The sequence below is a fragment of the Triticum aestivum genome, chromosome 5B (genome assembly GCF_018294505.1).
Source record: "Triticum aestivum cultivar Chinese Spring chromosome 5B, IWGSC CS RefSeq v2.1, whole genome shotgun sequence".
In the NCBI taxonomy this organism is placed as follows: domain Eukaryota; kingdom Viridiplantae; phylum Streptophyta; class Magnoliopsida; order Poales; family Poaceae; genus Triticum; species Triticum aestivum.
The window spans coordinates 613,287,658-613,302,864 of NC_057807.1; the positions used below are offsets into that span (position 1 = coordinate 613,287,658).

The window sequence follows — 15,207 nt, forward strand, 5'->3', positions numbered from 1 at the left end:
ACCATATGTGATGTTATGCAGGTCATAGACATATATTTCACTATTTATAGACAAAAACTTTGAATTCTTCGGGTGGTAAAACTCGATGATTTCTGAGATGTTCCAAGAACCGGTTCTTTTCCCGCCTCTTGGAAAGAAGAACCGGTACTGAGAAAAAAAAAGAACCCTAAACGATGTGGAGGGAGCTAGTGAAATTACAAATCGCTTTGAGTACCACGAAACAACAAATTGCAAGGGAATTAGATACAGAGGTAAATTATAGTGAGTTACATTTGTAATAATATAATCAGATGGTGTATTACTTTGATGTTACCGAGCTACACCTTAATCTTGGCGGATTCCATCCCATATATAATATATGATATTTGGAAACGTATGTCACTCATACAGATAGTCTAAACTAGTTAGTTAGTTGCACTACTTTCCCGTCAATTTCATTCACTCGGATGTTCACAAATCACTATTAATGGATGCTCATTGCCAAAATTCCATTCACTGGAACAAAGAAGGCGGCTGCTTAAAAATATTTGTTGCACACCCAGATGTTACAAGCCCGAAGGTTGCAGAACACCAACCATACGTTGGTTACAAAATCGAAGAAAGAGACTGAATTAGTGCAAAAGTGAGTCAAGTTTACTGTAAAAAATACTTCCGAACTTTTGTGAGTTTTTATTATTACTATTTTTTCTATATGAGGTGTGTATACACCATGGAACTAAAGGGTATTTGCCACTGGGGCATGCTCTATCAGATTTGGTGATTTACAGGTAACATACTTATATTTTTACCCAATAAATTAGAATTCAAAATTCATTTGAATTCTTTGGGCGGTAAAACACCTAGATTTCTGAGTTTTTACAAAAACCGATTCTTCTGGTGCTTCCCAAAAAAACACATGGTATCGAAAAGGGCGTGGAAGGTAGCTGTTGGAATTACAAAGCGCTTTGAGTAACACCAAATAGAAAATTACAAGAAAAATTAGATACAAGGTTAATCACAAGTGAGTTACATTTGTAACAATTCAATATGTCTTTATATTATTTTGATATTACCAAGCTAGACCTTAATCTTGGCGGCTTCCATCCCATAGATATAATACAAGTAGGAAACGTACATCACTCTTGATACAGATAGTCTCAACTAGTTACTTACACTACTTCACTGTGAATGTCATTCACTCGGATGTTCACGCATGTCTCCACGTTGACTATTAATGGAAGCTCCATGCCAAAAGTTCGTTCACTAAAATAAAGAAGAGATGGCTGTATAAAAATATATGTTGCACGCCCAAATGCTACAAGCCCGAAGGTTGCAGAACATCAACCATCTCTGGGTTACAAAACCGAAGAAACGAGACTGAATTAGCATACCCAGTTGCATGAGCAGTTGTTGTTCGTTGGGGCTTGTGCCCTATATAAAGAACATGGATCAACCAATATATCCTCACAAACGCATAAGCACAAATTCCAGATTTGCAAGCAACGTGAGTGCCTCACAGACATGACTAACTTGGAGAAGCTACTAGCTATGTTTGGTCTCTTGGTGTTCCTGTCACACCTCCGTGTCCATGGCGTCTCCGTGTCCGTGGGCAGTAGCGCGAATGTTACTACAGAGAGCAGCCACAGTCGTGGCAGGTGCCACATCAGTGGCTTCCTGCATGGCAAATCCGGCGACTGCAACAGGGATCATGGCTCGGTCTGCTGTAAAGACGGTCACCGCTACCCGCAATTCAGGTGCTCGCCCCCGGTGTCGGCCGACACGCCGGCGATCCTAACTCTGAACAGCTTCGCACGAGGTGGAGACGGCGGCGGCAAATCGTTCTGCGACAACCGCTTCCACAAGGACACCGAGCTGGTGGTGGCGCTGTCCACGGGGTGGCTGCGCCTGGACGACAAGCGCAGGTGCAACAAGATGATCCGCATCAACGGAAACGGGCGTGCCGTGCTGGCCAAGGTCGTCGACGAGTGCAGCCTCGGTGTACGGCTGCGACGCTGAGCACAACTTCGAGCCACCGTGCCCATACAACAACGTAGATGCGTCACCAGCCGTGTGGAAGGCGCTGGGGCTCAAGGAGGCCATAGGAGTATTCAAGATCACACGGTCTGATGTGTGAGCTCTGCCATGAAGACCTTGCATTAAGCTATGTACACGCAGACATGTAGAAGCGTACATGTGTGCGTTGTTCTCTCGGTGGTGGAGTTGCTGTTAATTAAAATAAGCCACCACTCGCTTGTATTTGTTATTTTCTCAACTGTACATATTTGTCCCGTTTCGGTGCTATATTTACCATTCACATGTATAGGATATTTTCCTTTATTTATGTATTTACCTTGTTTCGGTATTATATGTATTATTTAGGTGTATTTAATATTTTTCCAGATTCATGTATTTGCCCAGTTTGGGTGCAATATGAAATGTAATTGGCAAATACATCAATTTGTAGTTCAACAACACCTTGTATATATGACTGAGCACACACACACACACACACACACACACACACACACACACACACACGCACTACCATATGTGATGTTATGCAGGTCATAGACATATATTTCACTATTTATAGACAAAAAACTTTGAATTTTTTGGGTCGTAAAACTCGATGATTTCTGAGCTGTTCCAAGAACCGGTTCTTTTCCCGCCTCTTGGAAAGAAGCACCGGTACTGAGAAAAAAAACGAACCCTAAACGATGGGAGGGAGCTAGTGAAATTACAAAGCACTTTGAGTACCACGAAACAACAAATTGCAAGGTAATTTGGTACAAAGGTAAATTCTAGTGAGTTACAGTTGTAATAATTTAATCAGATGGTGTATTACTTTGATGTTGCCGAGGTACACCTTAATCTTGGCGGATTCCATCCCATATATAATATATGATATTAGGAAATGTATGTCACTCATATGGATAGTCTAAACTAGTTAGTTAGTTGCACTACTTTTCCGTCAATTTCATTCACTCGGATGTTCACAAATGACTATTAATGGATGCTCATTGCCAAAATTCCATTCACCGGAACAAAGAAGGCGGCTGCTTAAAAATATTTGTTGCAGACCCAGATGTTACGAGCCTGAAGGTTGCAGAACACCAACCATCCGTTGGTTACAAAATCAAAGAAACAGACTGAATTAGTGCAAAAGTGAGTCAAGTTTACTGTAAAAAATACTTCCGAACATTTGTGAGTTTTTATTATTACTATTTTTTCTATATGAGGTGTGTATACACCATGGAACTAAAGGGTATTTGCCACTGGGGCATGCTCTATCAGATTTGATGATTTACAGGTTACATACTTATATTTTTACCCAATAAATTAGAATTCAAAATTCATTTGAATTCTTTGGGCGGTAAAAACCAAGATTTCTGAGTTTTTACAAAAACCGATTCTTCTGGTGCTTCCCAAAAAAAAACACCTGGTATCGAAAAGGGCGTAGAAGGTAGCTGCTGGAATTACAAAGCGCTTTGAGTTACACCGAATAGAAAATTACAAGAAAAATTAGATACAAAGTTAATCACAAGTGTGTTACATTTGTAATAGTTCAATCTGTCTTTATATTATTTTGATATTACCAAGCTAGACCTTAATCTTGGCGGCTTCCATCCCGTAGATATAATACAAGTAGGAAACGTACATCACTCTTGATACAGATAGTCTCAACTAGTTACTTACACTACTTCACTGTGAATGTCATTCACTCGGATGTTCATGCATGTCTCCACCTCGACTATTAATGGAAGCTCCATGCCAAAAGTTCGTTCACTAAAATAAAGAAGAGACGGCTGTATAAAAATATATGTTGCACGCCCAAATGCTACAAGCCCGAAGGTTGCAGAACATCAACCATCTCTGGGTTACAAAACCGAAGAAACGAGACTGAATTAGCATAGCCAGTTGCATGAGCAGTTGTTGTTCGTTGGGGCTTGTGCCCTATATAAAGAACATGGATCAACCAATATATCCTCACAAACGCACAAGCACAACTTGCAGATTTGCAAACAACGTGAGTACCTCACAGACATGGCTAACTTGAAGAAGCTACTAGCTATGTTTGCTCTCTTGATGTTCCTGTCACACCTCCATGTCCATGGTGTCTCCGTGTCCGTCGGCAGTAGCGCGAACGTTACTACATAGAGCAGCCACAGTCACGGCAGGTGCCACATCAGTGGCTTCCTGCATGGCAAATCCGGCGACTGCAACAGGGATCATGGCTCGGTCTGCTATAAAGACGGTCACCGCTACCCGCAATTCAGGTGCTCGCCCCCGGTGTCGGCCGACACGCCGGCAGTCCTAACTCTGAACAGCTTTGCACAAGGTGGAGACGACGGCGGCAAATCGTTCTGCGACAACCGCTTCCACAAGGACACCGAGCTGGTGGTGGCGCTGTCCATGGGGTGGCTGCGCCTGGACGGCAAGCACATGTGCAACAAGATGATCCGCATCAACGGGAACGGGCGTGCCGTGCTGGCCAAGGTCGTCGACGAGTGCGACTCGCTGTACGGCTGCGACGCCGAGCACAACTTCGAGCCACCGTGCCCATACAATGACGTAGACGCGTCACCAGCCGTGTGGAAGGCGCTGGGGCTCAAGGAGGCGATTGGAGTGTTCAAGATCACATGGTCTGATGTGTGAGCTATGCCATGAAGACCTTGCATTAAGCTATGTTCACGCAGACATGTAGAAGCGTAGATGTGTGCATTGTTCTCTCGGTGGTGGAGTTGCTGCTAATTAAAATAAGCCACCACTCGCTTGTATTTGGTATTTTCTCAACTTTATGTATTTGTCCTGTTTCGGTGCTATATTTACCATTCACATGTATAGGATATTTTCCTTTATTTATGTATTTACCTTGTTTCGGTGCTATATGTATTATTTACGTTTATTTAATATTTTTCCAGATTCATGTATTTGCCCAGTTTGGGTGCAATATGAAATGAAATTGGCAAATACATGAATTTGTAGTTCAACAACACCTTGTATATATGACTGAGCACACACACACACACACACACACACACACACACGCACACGCACACACTACCATATGTGATGTTATGCAGGTCATGGACATATATTTCACTATTTATAGACAAAAACTTTGAATTTTCCGGGTGGTAAAACTCGATGATTTCTGAGCTGTTCCTAGAACCGTTTCTTTTCCCGCCTCTTGGAAAGAAGCACCGGTACTGAGAAAAAAACGAACCCTGAACGATGGGAGGGAGCTAGTGAAATTATAAAGCACTTTGAGTACCACGAAACAACAAATTCCAAGGGAATTATATACAAAGGTAAATTCTAGTGAGTTACATTTGTAATAATTTAATCAGATGGTGTATTACTTTGATGTTGCCGAGCTACACCTTAATCTTGTCGGATTCCATTCCATATATAATACATGATATTACGAAACGTATGTCACTCATACGGATAGTCTAAACTAGTTAGTTAGTTGCACTACTTTCCCGTCAATTTCATTCACTCGGATGTTCACAAATGACTATTAATGGATGCTCATTGCCAAAATTCCATTCACTGGAACAAAGAAGGTGGCTGCTTAAAAATATTTGTTGCACACCCAGATGTTACAAGCCCGAAGGTTGCAGAACACCAACCATCCGTTGGTTACAAAATCAAAGAAAGAGACTGAATTAGTGCAAAAGTGAGTCAAGTTTACTGTAAAAAATACTTCCGAACTTTTGTGAGTTTTTATTATTACTATTTTGTCTATATGAGGTGTGTATACACCATGGAACTAAAGGGTATTTGCCACTGGGGCATGCTCTATCAGATTTGATGATTTACATGTTACATACTTATATATTTACCCAATAAATTAGAATTCAAAATTCATTTGAATTCTTTGGGCGGTAAAACACCGAGATTTCTGAGTTTTTACAAAAACCTATTCTTCTGGTGCTTCCCAAAAAAACACATGGTATCGAAAAGGGCGTGGAAGGTAGCTGCTGGAATTACAAAGCGCTTTCAGTAACACCAAATAAAAAACTACAAGAAAAATTAGATACAAAGTTAATCACAAGTGAGTTACATTTGTAACAGTTCAATCTGCCTTTATATTATTTTGATATTACCAAGCTAGACCTTAATCTTGGCGGCTTCCATCCCATAGATATAATACAAGTAGGAAACGTACATCACTCTTGATACAGATAGTCTCAACTAGTTACTTACACTACTTCACTGTGAATGTCATTCACTCGGATGTTCATGCATGTCTCCACCTCAACTATTAATGGAAGCTCCGTGCCAGAAGTTCATTCACTAAAATAAAGAAGAGACGGATGTATAAATATATATGTTGCACGCCCAAATGCTACAAGCCCGAAGGTTGCAGAACATCAACCATCTATGGGTTACAAAAGCGAAGAAACAAGACTGAATTAGCATACCGAGTTGCATGAGCAGTTGTTGTTCGTTGGGGCTTGTGCCCTATATAAGGAACATGGATCAACCAATATATCATCACAAACGCACAAGCACAAATTGCAGATTTCCTCACAACGTGAGTACCTCACAGACATGGCTAACTTGAAGAAGCTACTAGTTATGTTTGCTCTCTTTATGTTCCTGTCACACCTCCGTGTCCATGGCGTCTCCGTGTCCATGGGCAGTAGCGCGAACGTTGCTACAGTGAGCAGCCACAGTCGCGGCAGGTGCCACATCAGTGGCTTCCTGCATGGCAAATCCGGCGACTACAACAGGGATCACGGCTCGGTCTGCTGTAAAGACGGTCACCGCTACCCGCAATTCAGCTGCTCGCCCCCGGTGTCGGCCGACACGTTGGCGATCCTAACTCTGAACAGCTTCACATGAGGCGACAAATCGTTCTGCGACAACCGCTTCCACAAGGACACCGAGCTGGTGGTGGCGCTGTCCACGGGGTGGCTGCGCCTGGACGGCAAGCTTAGGTGCAACAAGATGATTCGCATCAACGGGAACGGGCGTGCCGTGCTGGCCAAGGCCGTCGATGAGTGCGACTCGGTGTACGGCTGCGATGCCGAGCACAACTTCGAGCCACCGTGCCCATACAACGACGTAGACGCGTCACCAGCCGTGTGGAAGGCGCTAGGGCTCAAGGAGGCGATTGGAGTGTTCAAGATCACATGGTATGATGTGTGAGCTATGCCATGAAGACCTTGCATTAAGCTATGTACACGCAGACATGCGGAAGCGTAGATGTGTGCGTTGTTCTCTCGGTGGTGGAGTTGCTGCTAATTAAAATAAGCCACCACTAGTTTTTTTTTTATATTTTCTCAACTTTATGTATTTGTCCTGTTTCGGTTCTATATTTACCATTCACATGTATAGGATACTTTCCTTTATTTATGTATTTACCTTGTTTCGGTGCTATATGTATTATTTACGTGTATTTAATATTTTTCCAGATTTATGTATTTGCCCAGTTTGGGTGCAATATGAAATGAAATTGGCAAATACATCAATTTCTAGTTCAACAACACCTTGCATATACGACTAAGCACACACACACACACACACACACACACACACACATACACGCACACACTACCATATGTGATGTTATGCAGGTCATAGACATATATTTCACTATTTATAGACAAAAACTTTGAATTCTTCGGGTGGTAAAACTCGATGATTTCTGAGATGTTCCAAGAACCGGTTCTTTTCGCGCCTCTTGAAAAGGAGCACCGGTACTCAGAAAAAAAAGAATCCTAAACGATGTGGAGGGACCTAGTGAAATTACGAAGCGCTTTGAGTACCTCAAAACAACAAATTGCAAGGGAATTAGATACAAAGGTAAATTCTAGTGAGTTACATTTGTAATAATTTAATCAGATGGTGTATTACTTTGATGTTGCCGAGCTACACCTTAATCTTGGCGGATTCCATCCCATATATAATATATGATATTAGGAAATATATGTCACTCATACGGATAGTATAAACTAGTTAGTTAGTTGCACTACTTTCCCGTGAATTTCATTCACTCGGACGTTCACAAATGACTATTAATGGATGCTCATTACCAAAATTCCATTCACTGGAACAAAGAAGGCCGCTGCTTAAAAATAATTCTTGCACACCCAGATGTTACAAGCCGGAAGGTTGCAGAACACCAACGATCCATTGGTTACAAAATCGGAGAAAGAGACTGAATTAGTGCAAAAGTGAGTCAAGTTTATTGTAAAAAAACTTCCAAACTTTTGTGAGTTTTTATTTTTACTATTTTTCTATATGAGGTGTGCATACACCATGGAACTAAACGGTATTTGCCACTGGGCATGCTCTATCAGATTTGATGATTTACAGGTTACATACTTATATTTATACCCAATAACTTAGAATTCAAAATTCATTTGAATTCTTTCGACGGTAAAACACCGAGATTTCTGAGTTTTTACAAAAACCGATTCTTCTGGTGCTTCCCAAAAAACACCTGGTATCGAAAAGGGCGTGGAAGGCAGCTGCTGGAATTACAAAGCGCTTTGAGTAACACCAAATAGAAAATTACAAGAAAAATTAGATACAAAGTTAATCACAAGTGAGTTACATTTGTAACAATTCAATCTGTCTTTATATTATTTTTATATTACCAAGCTAGACCTTAATCTTGGCGGTTTCCATCCCATAGATATAATACAAGTAGGAAACGTACATCACTCTTGATACAGATAGTCTCAACTAGTTATTTACACTACTTCACTGCGAATGTCATTCACTCGGATGTTCACGCATGTCTCCACCTCGACTATTAACGGAAGCTCCATGCCAAAAGTTCGTTCACTAAAATAAAGAAGAGATGGCTGTTTTGAAATATATGTTGCACGCCGAAATGCTACAAGCCCGAAGGTTGCAGAACATCAACCATCTCTGGGTTACAAAACCGAAGAAACGAGACTGAATTAGCATACCCAGTTGCATGAGCAGTTGTTCTTCGTTGGGGCTTGTGCCATACATAAAGAACATGGATCAACCAATATATCCTCACAAACGCATAAGCACAAATTGCAGATTTGCAAGCAACGTGAGTGCCTCACAGACATGACTAACTCGGAGAAGCTACTAGCTATGTTTGGTCTCTTGGTGTTCCTGTCACACCTCCGTGTCCATGGCGTCTCCGTGTGCGTGGGCAGTAGCGCGAATGTTACTACAGAGAGCAGCCACAGTCGTGGCAGGTGCCACATCAGTGGCTTCCTGCATGGCAAATCCGGCGACTGCAACAGGGATCACGGCTCGGTCTGCTGTAAAGACGGTCACCGCTACCCGCAATTCAGGTGCTCGCCCCCGGTGTCGGCCGACACGCCGGCGATCCTAACTCTGAACAGCATCGCACGAGGTGGAGACGGCGGCGGCAAATCGTTCTGCGACAACCGCTTCCACAAGGACACCGAGCTGGTGGTGGCGCTGTCCACGGGGTGGCTGCGCCTGGACGACAAGCGCAGGTGCAACAAGATGATCCGCATCAACGGAAACGGGCGTGCCGTGCTGGCCAAGGTCGTCGACGAGTGCAGACTCGGTGTACGGCTGCGACGCTGAGCACAACTTCGAGCCACCGTGCCCATACAACGACGTAGATGCGTCACCCGCCGTGTGGAAGGCGCTGGGGCTCAAGGAGGCCATAGGAGTATTCAAGATCACACGGTCTGATGTGTGAGCTATGCCATGAAGACCTTGCATTAAGCTATGTACACGCAGACATGTAGAAGCGTACATGTGTGCGTTGTTCTCTCGGTGGTGGAGTTGCTGCTAATTAAAATAAGCCACCACTCGCTTGTATTTGTTATTTTCTCAACTGTACGTATTTGTCCCCTTTCGGTGCTATATTTACCATTCACATGTGTAGGATATTTTCCTTTATTTATGTATTTACCTTGTTTCGGGATTATATGTATTATTTAGGTGTATTTAATATTTTTCCAGATTCATGTATTTGCCCAGTTTGGGTGCAATATGAAATGAAATTGGCAAATATATCAATTTGTAGTTCAACAACACCTTGTATATATGACTGAGCACACACACACACACACACACACGCACGCACACGCACACACTACCATATGTGATGTTTTGCAGGTCATAGACATATATTTCACTATTTATAGACAAAAAACTTTGAATTTTTTGGGTGGTAAAACTCGATGATTTCTGAGCTGTTCCAAGAACCGGTTCTTTTCCCGCCTCTTGGAAAGAAGCACCGGTACTGAGAAAAAAATGAACCCTAAACGATGGGAGGGAGCTAGTGAAATTACAAAGCACTTTGAGTACCACGAAACAAAAAAATTGCAAGGTAATTTGGTACAATGGTAAATTCTAGTGAGTTACAGTTGTAATAATTTAATCAGATGGTGTATTACTTTGATGTTGCCGAGCTACACCTTAATTTTGGCGGATTCCATCCCATATATAATATATGATATTAGGAAATGTATGTCACTCATATGGATAGTCTAAACTAGTTACTTAGTTGCACTACTTTCCCGTCAATTTCATTCACTCGGATGTTCACAAATGACTATTAATGGATGCTCATTGCCAAAATCCAATTGACCGGAACAAAGAAGGCGGCTGCTTAAAAATATTTGTTGCACACCCAGATGTTACGAGCCCGAAGGTTGCAGAACACCAACCATCCGTTGGTTACAAAATCAAAGAAAGAGACTGAATTAGTGCAAAAGTGAGTCAAGTTTACTGTAAAAAATACTTCCGAACATTTGTGAGTTTTTATTATTATTATTTTTTCTATATGAGGTGTGTATACACCATGGAACTAAAGGGTATTTGCCACTGGGGCATGCTCTATCAGATTTGATGATTTACAGGTTACATACTTATATTTTTACTCAATAAATTAGAATTCAAAATTCATTTGAATTCTTTGGGTGGTAAAACACCGAGATTTCTGAGTTTTTACAAAAACCGATTCTTCTGGTGCTTCCCAAAAAAACACCTGGTATCGAAAAGGGCGTGGAAGGTAGCTGCTGGAATTACAAAGCGCTTTGAGTTACACCAAATAGAAAATTACAAGAAAAATTAGATACAAAGTTAATCACAAGTGAGTTACATTTGTAATAGTTCAATCTGTCTTTATATTATTTTGATATTACCAAGCTAGACCTTAATCTTGGTGGCTTCCATCCCGTAGATATAATACAAGTAGGAAACGTACATCACTCTTGATACAGATAGTTTCAACTAGTTACTTACACTACTTCACTGTGAATGTCATTCACTCGGATGTTCATGCATGTCTCCACCTCGACTATTAATGGAAGCTCCATGCCAAAAGTTCGTTCACTAAAATAAAGAAGAGACGGTTGTATAAAAATATATGTTGCACGCCCAAATGCTACAAGCCCGAAGGTTGCAGAACATCAACCATCTCTGGGTTACAAAACCGAAGAAACGAGACTGAATTAGCATACCAGTTGCATGAGCAGTTGTTGTTCGTTGGGGCTTGTGCCCTATATAAAGAACATGGATCAACCAATATATCCTCACAAACGCACAAGCACAACTTGCAGATTTGCAAGCAACGTGTGTACCTCACAGACATGGCTAACTTGAAGAAGCTACTAGCTATGTTTGCTCTCTTGATGTTCCTGTCACACCTCCGTGTCCATGGCGTCTCCGTGTCTGTCGGCAGTAGCGCGAACGTTACTACAGAGAGCAGCCACAGTCGTGGCAGGTGCCACATCAGTGGCTTCCTGCATGGCAAATTTGGCAACTGCAACAGGGATCACGGCTCGGTCTGCTGTAAAGACGGTCACCGCTACCCGCAATTCAGGTGCTCGCCCCCGGTGTCGGCCGACACGCCGGCGATCCTAACTCTGAACAGCTTCACACGAGGTGGAGACGGCGGCGGCAAATCGTTCTGCGACAACCGCTTCCACAAGGACACCGAGCTGGTGGTGGCGCTGTCCACGGGGTGGCTGTGCCTGGACGGCAAGCGCAGGTGCAACAAGATGATCCGCATCAATGGAAACGGGCGTGCCGTGCTGGCCAAGGTCGTCGACGAGTGCGATTCGGTGTACGGCTGCGACGCCGAGCACAACTTCGAGCCACCGTGCCCATACAACGACGTAGACGCGTCACCAGCCGTGTGGAAGGCGCTGGGGCTCAAGGAGGCCATTGGAGTGTTCAAGATCACATGGTCTGATGTGTGAGCTATGCCATGAAGACCTTGCATTAAGCTATGTACACGCAGACATGCAGAAGCGTAGATGTGTGCGTTGTTCTCTCGGTGGTAGAGTTGTTGCTAATTAAAATAAGCCACCACTCGCTTGTATTTGATATTTTCTCAACTTTTTGTATTTGTCCTGTTTCGGTGCTATATTTACCATTCACATGTATACGATATTTTCCTTTATTTACGTATTTACCTTGTTTCGGTGCTATATGTATTATTTACGTGTATTTAACATTTTTCCAGATTTATGTATTTGCCCAGTTTGGGTGCAATATGAAATGAAATTGGCAAATAAATCAATTTGTAGTTCAACAACACCTTGCATATACGACTGAGCACACACACACACACACACACACACACACACACACACACGCACACACTACCATATGTGATGTTATGCAGGTCATGGACATATATTTCACTATTTATAGACAAAAACTTTGAATTTTCCGGGTGGTAAAACTCGATGATTTCTGAGATGTTCCAAGAACCGGTTCTTTTCCCGCCTCTTGGAAAGAAGAACCGGTACTGAGAAAAAAAAGAACCCTAAACGATGTGGAGGGAGCTAGTGAAATTACAAGGCGCTTTGAGTACCGTGAAACAATAAATTGCAAGGGAATTAGATACAGAGGTAAATTCTAGTGAGTTACATTTGTAATAATTTAATCAGTTGGTCTATTACTTTGATGTTGCTGAGCTACACCTTAATCTTGGCGTATTCCATCCCATATATAATATATGATATTAGGAAACATATGTAACTCATACGGATAGTCTAAACTAATTAGTTAGTTGCACTACTTTCCCGTGAATTTATTCACTCGGATGTTCACAAATGACTATTAATGGATGCTCATTGACAAAATTCCATTCACTGGAACAAACAAGGCGGCTGCTTAAAAATATTTGTTGCACACCCAGATGTTACAAGCCCAAAGGTTGTAGAACACCAACCATCTGTTGGTTACAAAATCGAAGAAAGAGACTGAATTAGTGCAAAATTGAGTCAAGTTTATTGTAAAAAAAACTTCCAAACTTTTCTGAGTTTTTATTATTACTATTTTTTCTATATGAGGCGTGTATACACCCTGGAACTAAAGGGTATCTCCCACTGGGGCATGCTCTATCAGATTTGATAATTTACAGGTTACATACTTATATTTATACCCAATGGGCGGTAAAACACCAAGATTTCTGTGTTTTTACAAAAACCGATTCTTCTGGTGCTTCCCCAAAAAACACCTGGTATCGAAAAGGGCGTGGAAGGTAGTTGCTGGAATTACAAAGCGCTTTGAGTAACACAAATAGAAAATTACAAGAAAAAATAGATACAAGGTTAATCACAAGTGAGTTACATCTGTAACAATTCAATCTGTCTTTATATTATTTTGATATTACCAAGCTATACCTTAATCTTGGCGGCTTCCATCCCGTAGATATAATACAAGTAGGAAACGTACATCACTCTTGATATAGATAGTCTCAACTAGTTACTTACACTACTTCACTGTGAATGTCATTCACTCGGATGTTCATGCATGTCTCCACCTCGACTATTAATGGAAGCTCCATGCCAAAAGTTCGTTCACTAAAATAAAGAAGCGATGGCTGTATAAAAATATATGTTGCACGCCCAAATGCAACAAGCCCGAAGGTTGCAGAACATCAACCATCTCTGGGTTACAAAACCGAAGAAACGAGACTGAATTAGCATACCCAGTTGCATGAGCAGTTGTTGTTCGTTGGGGCTTGTGCCCTATATAAAGAACATGGATCAACCAATATATCCTCACAAACGCACAAGCACAACTTGCAGATTTGCAAGCAACGTGAGTACCTCACAGACATAGCTAACTTGAAGAAGCTACTAGCTATGTTTGTTCTCTTCATGTTCCTGTCACACCTCCATGTCCATGGCGTCTCCGTGTCCGTCGGCAGTAGCGCGAACGTTACTACATAGAGAAGCCACAGTCGCGGCAGGTGCCACATCAGTGGCTTCCTGCATGGCAAATCCGGCGACTGCAACAGGGATCATGGCTCGGTCTGCTGTAAAGACGGTCACCGCTACCCGCAATTCAGGTGCTCGCCCCCGGTGTCGGCCGACACACCGGCGGCCCTAACTCTGAACAGCTTCGCACGAGGTGGAGACGACGGCGGCAAATCGTTCTGCGACAACCGCTTCCACAAGGACACCGAGCTCGTGGTGGCGCTGTCCATGGGGTGGCTGCGCCTGGACGGCAAGCACATGTGCAACAAGATGATCCGCATCAACGGGAATGGGTGTGCCGTGCTGGCCAAGGTCGTCGACGAGTGCGACTCGGTGTACGGCTGCGACGCCGAGCACAACTTCGAGCCACCGTGCCCATACAACGACGTAGACGCATCACCGGCCGTGTGGAAGGCGCTGGGGCTCAAGGAGGCGATTGGAGTGTTCAAGATCACATGGTCTGATGTGTGAGCTATGCCATGAAGACCTTGCGTTAAGCTATGTTCACACAGACATGCAGAAGCGTAGATGTGTGCCTTGTTCTCAAGGTGGTGGAGTTGCTGCTAATTAAAATAAGCCACCACTCGCTTGTATTTGATATTTTCTCAACTTTATGTATTTGTCCTGTTTCGGTGCTATATTTACCATTCACATGTATAGGATATTTTCCTTTATTTATGTATTTACCTTGTTTTGGTGCTATATGTATTATTTACGTGTATTTAATATTTTTCCAGATTTATGTGTTTGCCCAGTTTGGGTGCAATATGAAATGGAATTGGCAAATACATCAATTTATAGTTCAACAACACCTTGCATATATGACTGAGCACACACACACACACACACACACACACACACACACACACACACACACACACACACACACACACACACACATGCACACTCGCACACACTACCATATGTGATGTTATGCAGGCCATAGACATATATTTCACTATTTATAGACAAAAACTTTGAATTCTTTGGGTGGTAAAACTCGATGATTTCTGAGATGTTCCAAGAA

At 42.5% G+C, this 15,207-nt stretch overlaps 1 protein-coding gene across 1 annotated transcript; it reads left to right on the forward strand.

Annotated features, from left to right (window-relative positions):
• Positions 1–11,555: 11,555 nt before the first annotated feature.
• LOC123115104 (putative ripening-related protein 4) lies at positions 11,556–14,651 on the forward strand. The gene is made up of 2 exons (XM_044536369.1): positions 11,556–12,154; positions 14,273–14,651. The coding sequence occupies exons 1-2, from the start codon at positions 11,556–11,558 to the stop codon at positions 14,649–14,651; spliced, it is 978 nt and encodes a 325-aa protein (XP_044392304.1).
• The last annotated feature ends 556 nt before the right edge of the window (positions 14,652–15,207 follow it).